Source organism: Habropoda laboriosa, unplaced genomic scaffold, assembly GCF_001263275.1.
Source record: "Habropoda laboriosa isolate 0110345459 unplaced genomic scaffold, ASM126327v1 scaffold88, whole genome shotgun sequence".
Classification (NCBI taxonomy): domain Eukaryota; kingdom Metazoa; phylum Arthropoda; class Insecta; order Hymenoptera; family Apidae; genus Habropoda; species Habropoda laboriosa.
In genome coordinates, this window is record NW_017100219.1 from 1,028,004 (window position 1) to 1,035,829 (window position 7,826).

The 7,826-nt window shown below is 46.5% G+C and overlaps 1 protein-coding gene across 1 annotated transcript in view; it reads left to right on the forward strand.

The window, feature by feature from the left end:
• LOC108570984 (protein dead ringer) overlaps positions 1-7,826 on the forward strand; it is a 142,354-nt gene that overhangs the window by 34,823 nt on the left and 99,705 nt on the right. The window contains exons 2-3 of the mRNA XM_017932929.1: positions 4,451-4,654; positions 5,482-5,835. Of these exons, the coding sequence (XP_017788418.1) occupies positions 4,451-4,654; positions 5,482-5,835 (558 nt within the window). The remainder of the gene's footprint in view (positions 1-4,450; positions 4,655-5,481; positions 5,836-7,826) is intronic.

A 7,826-nucleotide genomic window follows, 5' to 3' on the forward strand; every position in this document is an offset into this window, starting at 1 on the left:
GGGATAACGCGTCGCGGCCTGGCCTCCCCGGTAAATTTAGCTATTGTCGTGCCTAGGATATATTAAATCTCGTTAAAACGTCTTCATGAAGCCGGGGGTCGACTTCGCGAGAACGTTCGTTCCTCGTTGCATACTCTCGCCTCTTTTGTAAGTATCTACCTTACTTGCACCGCGGTATCAGTTTGGTCACGGTCTATCATCTCGTCACCATCGCGTACACAATTGTATATTTTAACTCGAACAAAGCTGTCATTTTTCTCTTCGTTTTTTCCCCTCTTTCACGAGGTATTTTTCATGTGACGTCCGCGTGCGACCAGCGGTTGACACTGTTTCGTTCTCCTTTTGTTGATCGATCGGAAACAAAAAATGTAGACGATTGGTGTATCCGCGTTTCAGAAGAGTCTAGAAAACTGCTCGTGACTGTTGTAAATTGGACCTCTGTGCAACATTTAGAAACCATTCGTTACGCGTGATCTTGTATTTTTTCCTCCGCGATCTGTCTCGCATCGAAAATAGACGTCAAGCCGATAATTGGACGTCGTTTGGCTTCGCGCTTGTGCTCGAATAAAGCGGAGAAGACTCTCGATACGATGTGTACAGGTGTAGCTTTTGTGACTAATATAGAGAGAGAGAGAGAGAGAGAGAGGGAGAGAGTGTGTGTTCTGTTGGATGTCGAGGCGCGTGAATAGAGCTCTCGTGATTCGATTAGCTGCCCACGAGGAACGTGTTTTCGGTAGGCGAACCTACGAATTATGCAGGGGGAGACACAGGTATTCCCGGTGACAGAAACGTGGGAGTGATTCCTCTACTCTTCCAGAGGAACTGGCCGCGCCCACTTGTTTGCCAAGGGTAACAGTTTTACCTGGAGCTTTGGCCGGCCTGTCTTAAGCCAGGACCACTCTTCCTACTCGTCGCGCTCTCTATTGATTTATTCGGTTCATCTTCGATTGTTATCGCAAAGAGACAGAGAGATCGTACGAAACCCGTTGTTTGTTCCTTTTAAAGACGGTTTTCTAGCGAAATCTCGCGAAATCACTTGTTCGTTATTGACAGATGGAAGAAAAAAAAATTCACATTCTTTTCGGTTCTATTTAATTTTCTAGCGTGTTCTATGAATAATTGATACAGTCACCCGAGGGGAGGAATGTTAGAAAATACGGTGCGTTTTCGACAGAGAGGACCTCGAACGAAGAAGGCGCCAATGTTTCCGGTCTTCTGGCAGAGATTCGAACACCTACGTGTCACGGTTCCAGTTTAGAACAATAGAACACCCTTGACGCCTCTACCGTGATTATCGTAATGACGGCACCTCTCCCCGCTGGAGCCTCTTCAATGATATGATTTGTAGGCCGTCGCTCGGCGGGAATACCGATGCGAGAGCGTTAACTGGCGTCATTCATTTCTCCTGACACTCCGCTTTCTACAATGTGCCTATTCTTTTCCGCGAAAACTCCTCGCTTCTATCGCGGTAGCTGAAACTTTCACGCCGCCTTATCAGAATGGGACACGTACAGCGCGTGTGCGTTTGTTTGTTGCGTATTGGAAAACGATATCGAAACTCGCGGTTGTTATTAATACACACGTGTACGTGTGTGTTGATGAGAATGACGGTGGCTTGAAGAAGAGAGAATCTGAAAGATCGTCCCATTAGAGGTTGCCGCGTATTTGATTAGGATTCCATCAGGCGAAGATTCCATCGTTCATCGGTGACCACCTCGAAGGGTCAATATTATCACACGTGCTCGAAACGCCGACAGAGGGGACCCGTCCTTGTATATCCGATGGTTCCTCTCTCTTTCGATCACGATTCTGTTTTAGATCGTGGGTACCATCGGTTGGTATACGGTGCGCGCGGCACCTGCATTCGATAGGTATATATTTATCCAAGTCCGCCCTTTTCAGGTAGACGTTCCGCCGCGCCATTTGAATACACTCGAAGGTTTCGATGAATCTATTTGCATGCTCGCTTCGTAGATAAAGGGGGCACACCTTGGTGAACGCCTCTCGAATCTCTGTTTCCTCGCTCCGTTGGAAAAGTACCTATAGGTGTCCTTCGAAAAAAGGGCGGGAAATATTTCGCTGCGTGAGTTTCAAATTCAGGTTTAGGGTTTTCTCTCGATCTGAACTGAAGAGCAATTATATCGTTGCAAAAGTGTGTGGAATAGTTCCGATTACTCCGAGTGAACACCCTTTGAATCTCTGTTACCTTGCTTCCTTGGAAGAGCATCTACTTGTCCTTTGAAAAAAGGCGGGAAATATTGCGGTGGGTGAGTTTAAATTGGTCGCAAGTGTTTTCTCTCGATCTGAACTGAAGAGCAGTTATTTCGTTGCAACAGTGTGTGGAATAGTTCCGATTACTCCGAGTGAACACCCTTTGAATCTCTGTTTCCTTGCTTCCTTGGAAGAGCATCTGCTTGTCCTTCGAAAAAAGGGCGGGAAATATTCGATCGGATGAGTTTGAAATTGAGCGTAGATTTGTCGCAAGTTTTTTCCTGAATCAGAACGGAAGAACGATCGTTTGCTCTGGGCAAAGTTTCCGTATCAGTAGGACATTTCCAAAAGGAAACAGCGAAGTGTAGGAGCGAGGAAATTATCGTGGTGACTCGCGGCTATACACAGAAGCGTAATCTACGTCCATTCTACCCGCAGAAAGTGGCAACAACTAATAACACTGGGTGATAGGATCGTGAGAAAGCAATTGTTGGCCTGGCGATAACGCCAATTCCTAGGTGAATGTAACAGCTCACGCAGATTCGAGGAGCGATACGCGGAAAAGAAATGAAACATTCGCCGAAAAGGGGAGGAAAGAAGCGCCGACAATCAGAATCTTTGGATAATTCCGAGGGCAATTACATTCGCCGTGTTATTTCACCGTTCGAGAAGAATAATAATTGTGCCCGTTCGTAAGACGAAACCGATTCCCGTCATCGAGACAACGGAACATCCGTTTTTTCCACGCGCTTTTTTTTTTTTACGATGCTCATTTCCGTTTCACGGTAATGTCACTTTGTATAGTTTTATCTCGACACCGGTGCAACGGGCACAGCCGTAAAACACTTATGACACCCGTAGAATAATAATGTTGAGTGATAAGCGGCTATCTTGGCGTATGGAACGCGTCACTATTCGCCATTTTCCTAATTAATGTTTAATGCCTCGATATCTTGCCCTCCTTACCCACGATTATACCTGGACGGTCGATATCGCGTATCGACGCTCCCGGACTTTCCTTCGACCCGCACGACCGTGGAATCGGGTTAAAATTTGCGTATGCTGTTGCTAGAATGACGTGAGAATTAGAGCTTTTATCTGAATACAGCTAATCATTGTCACGTACGGACAATAAGTATATACGAAGTTGAAACTGAAGCTATTAACCCTTTCCCTGCGGTAGATTTTAGTACTTGACGCATGTGGCAGACAGTAGATGTTCAATCTTTTGTTTTGACGTTTTGAAAAAATTTTTAAATTAAAGCTTCAACTTCATATTGTGAAATTTATCGTTTTGAAAATTAAGCGTGCAATTATGTAAAGAACGAGAATCGAGGCTTAGTTATATTAAGCGAAAGTATGTCAAAGAGCGCCAATAGCGCAACGCGAGAAAATTTTCAAAGTGCCTGTAGGCGCCAGGGCACAGTGTGAGAAAATTTTTAAGGCGTTAAAGGCACAGTGCGAGAAAACTTTCAAACCGCCTATAGGCGTCTAAGGGCACAGTGCGCGAAAAATTTCAAAGCGCCTATAGTCGTCGAGGGCAAGAAAACATTCAAACCGCCTATAGGCACTCAAGGGCACAGTTTGAGAAAATTTTCAAAGCTCCTATAGGCGCTAAAGACACGGTGCCCAAAAATTTTCAAAGCGCCTATAGACGCCCAAGGGCACAGTTTGAGAAAATTTTCAAAGCGCCGCCTATAGGTGGTAAAGACACAGTGCGCAAAAATGTTCAAAGCGCCTATATAGGCACCCAAGGCACAGTGCGTAAAAATTTTCAAAGCGCCCAAGGACACAGCGCGAGAAAACTTTTCAAACGCCTATAGACACCAAGGGCACAGTGCGCTAAAATATTGAAAACGTCTATAGACGCCAAAGGTACTATGCGAGAAAATATTCAAAACGCCTATAGGCGCCCAAGGGCACAGTTTGAAAAAATTTTTAAAGCGCCGCCTGTAGGCGTTGAAAACACAGTGCGCAAAAATTTTCGAAGCGCTCAAGGGCACAGCTTGAGAAAACTTTCCAAACGCCTATAGGCGCCAAGAGTGCGAGAAATTTTTCAAAGCGCCTACAGACCCCAACGGTAGCGAAAGGGTTAAAGAAACAGATCACCGCTCGCATTATTTATCGCAAGAGAAAGGTTGATAAATATTTTTTCGTGCACGTCTCTATTAAGTCGTAATAATCCCGTGGAAAGTAATGGTGACAAGGTGACTAACCAGGATCGTTAATATGTTTTCAGTCGCATCAGGAGGAGGATATGTCGGATCCAGACCTTCAGGACGAAGAGAGCGGCGAAGAGTTACCTCAGCAACCACTTCAGGGTAACACGCACTCCTCGTCGGATAATGCATCCGCGCAGGCCGGTACACCTACTCCATTAACACACTTGAACAGCCTGATGGGCGCGCACCATCCGCACTTTCTGGCCAAGCTGAAAATGGAGGTCAGTGGAAAAGGCGTGCTGCAGTTGCTTTTGTCCTCAAAGACACACTCGACGATTATTACGTATCATTGTTCAGCTCGAAGCATATTGCGTTTCTCGAGTGAAAAATCTGGCGTTGTTTCTTTAAAAACAAAACGAAGAGAGAAGAAGAAGAAGAAGAAAAAACGAATAGAAGAGTGACACACGGAAAATCGCGTAATTCTGGCGTAACCGTGTCGCTATTAACTGTCGCAAGTATCACGGCGGCGCCTCCGTGGCGGTAACGCGTGTTTCTCTTTTTCTTCGCGCAAGAAAACGTGACCATTTTTTGCCAGCTCTGCTTATAAATATACGAAGCGTAATAATTAAAGATTTTCATTAGACATATTAGATTATCCGGAACGCGTTCGTAATGGTTTAGACAGCTTACTGTTCGGATACGTTAGAGTGCAAAATTTGAAGCTGGAAATTTTGCACTTGGAGAAAATAACGGAAACACCTAGAAATTTTTTTAATATCTTAAAAAAATGAGCAAATGATTGACCTTAACCCTTTCGCGAACGAATTCTTTTTTTATTTCTTTCATCATTCTCTTCATATTTATCGACCTATCGTCTCGTCTGTAACGATACACTAAACTCCGATCAATTTTGGTTGGAGTGCTCGAATAAAACATGTGTCCCACTGGCCACGAAAGGGTCAAAGTGTGACATTTTCTCTAAACGAATTCCGCCACGAATTTTCCAAGAAACCTAATAACTTCCTCGATTATAACGTCGCATCTTACCATCCACCTCGAGCGTCGTACTTACTCTCATCTAACCCTTGGCCGAATAAATTGTCCCCAGCCAACGGACGTGGACGCGCTGAACAATAAAAGCGGTCTGGAGGCACTGCAAGCCGCGATGGGCGGCAGCGGTTTCAATCTACCGTTCTCGTTTCCACCGCCAGCGGCGTTCCTGACGCCGCAGCATCACTCGCAAAACAGTCATCCGCAGTCGGGTGGCGGTATCGGAAGCGGCGTCGGGAATCAGGTAACATCGTCGGCCAGCTCGCATTCCAGCGAATCGTCGCAGGGCAGCGCGAGAAACGGCGGCGAGCCACGGGAGAGCAGCAATCATTCGCAGAGCAACTCGACGGGAACGAATCACCAGCAACAGACCAGTTGGAGCTTCGAAGAGCAGTTCAAACAGGTGCGTCAGGCAAGTACCTAATCACTCTAGATCTACGTATTATGTTTCTTCTTTGTTTTCGGCAATTCTATTCCGACGACAAACTTTCCAGCCGAATTTTTTATTACGTCTTGTCAATCGGAGATTTCAGGCTTCGTACAGTTCTTAACCCTAGAGCGGTCTTCGTTTTGACTGTACACTTTTGGGTGAAAAAGGACCTTATGTGTAATAATTTTTCTTTCCAACGCGACATATGAACCTAGGCAATAAACGTTTAAAATTCTTTAAACGTTGAAAAGCTTTCGGATGCAAGCCGTGCCCTTGTGCATCGTCGTCTGGCGGAGCTAGTTGGGAAAATAATTCCACGTGGACACGGTTTACATCCGAAAGCCGAAAACAGTAGGAACTCTATTTTCCTTATCGATTTTTTTAAAACTAAACACGAGGCATTTGTTGTGGGAAGTAATTCCGTATAAACACAGCTTACACCAAAAAGACAAAAACAGTTAAACACACGAGGGATCTGCGGCTGTGTGAGATTTGAGAATACGGCGGATAAAGGGTTGAACACGATCAAGACAAGAAACTCAGAGTACCGAGAGGGAATCGTGTTGGGTGTCGTGGGCGTGTAAAGCGGTCGCCCTTTGCGGGACAGTGGTTAGTGCCGTAAGGGACGTGTAATTACGGGCGGCAAGCGTTCGTGCTTGGAGGTGGAAGGAAACCTTCCATTGGTGGGGGCTTTAATTAATGCAACGATGGGAGCTAATTATTATTTTTACACGCGCCAGAGATAATTACCGACTGACCGTCGCCGAATGCCCACTCTCTTTCCCCCCGGTGCAAGAAAAAAATACTTAGTGATCGCGGGCATAGAGACAAAATTAAGAAGGGGTGGTTGAAAAACTGGGACCGATGTGTCTACCTACAAAATACGACGAATTCGAAAACTCGAGGACGATAAAGAAAAAGATGGGTGGAAAGGGTGTGGATTGAAGAGGTAAAAATAACGGTTTATTATGGAATAGAAGTTAAAAGGGTGCAAAATTGGTAGGGTTGGAACAGGGTTATAGAATTAGCTGGACGCGCATCGGAGCCTTGTTAACGCTTTTTGTCTCGCCTTCTCGTGGCTGCTCCTCTCTACCTCTTGCTCGAGTACTTCTGCTTCGTCTGTCGGCCACTCAAGTCTACTCCGCGCTGCCAGGCCATCGTGCTTTTCAGTTTTTGCAAAGAGGGTGTGGTGTTGGATTACCATTTAGATTGTTCACGCGCTGATATTCTTACGAGAAGCCTACTTGGAACGAACTCGGAGCTTCTCTCTCGCATAGAGGACCTAGACGTTTTTCCTCCGTCTCTTCTTCTCCTTCTTCTTTGCCCGCTATTCCTCGTCATTTGTCCCCTCCTGTCGATGGTCCCCCGTGTCCAAAGAAAACGCTCGATGAGAGCGATGCGCCGCCACGAAATTCTCCGTCTTTGATGTTGAAAAGTGACTGCGGGGGAGAGAGAGAGAGAGAGAGCAGCAGGGGCTGTTCACGAAGGGAGATCGAGTCTCCGGCTCGATGTCAGCGCAGACGAGCAAGAGAGCCCGGCGCGAGGCGTATCGCTGATTAAAGCGTACAGACGCGGGAGGAACGCGAAAGAGAAGAAACGGTAGGGACGACGTGGAACAAGCGTAGGAATGAAAATGGAAGTCTCCACCTACTCGAAGAGCGGCGCCCGCGTCTCACGGATCGCATCCATCATTCCGGTGGGGGCGTACTTGCTCGGGTCTTTAATCTTTCTTCTTAGCGAAGATGGTGGTGCGCGGTTCCTTCCCTTCTCTCTCTCCCTTACCAGGAGGATCTTGCCCCTTTCTCCAAGAGCTGACACGCTCGACGCGGCCCTCGATCTCTCGCCTGCACCAAATTTAAACCTAGCAATGCAGGGAGAAACAACTCGCGATGCGTGCGCGCGCGTGTGTGTTGTCCACACGATCGATTCGAAGGAAGAGAGGTGTTCGAGGTGGCCGAAGCGAAGCGATGGCC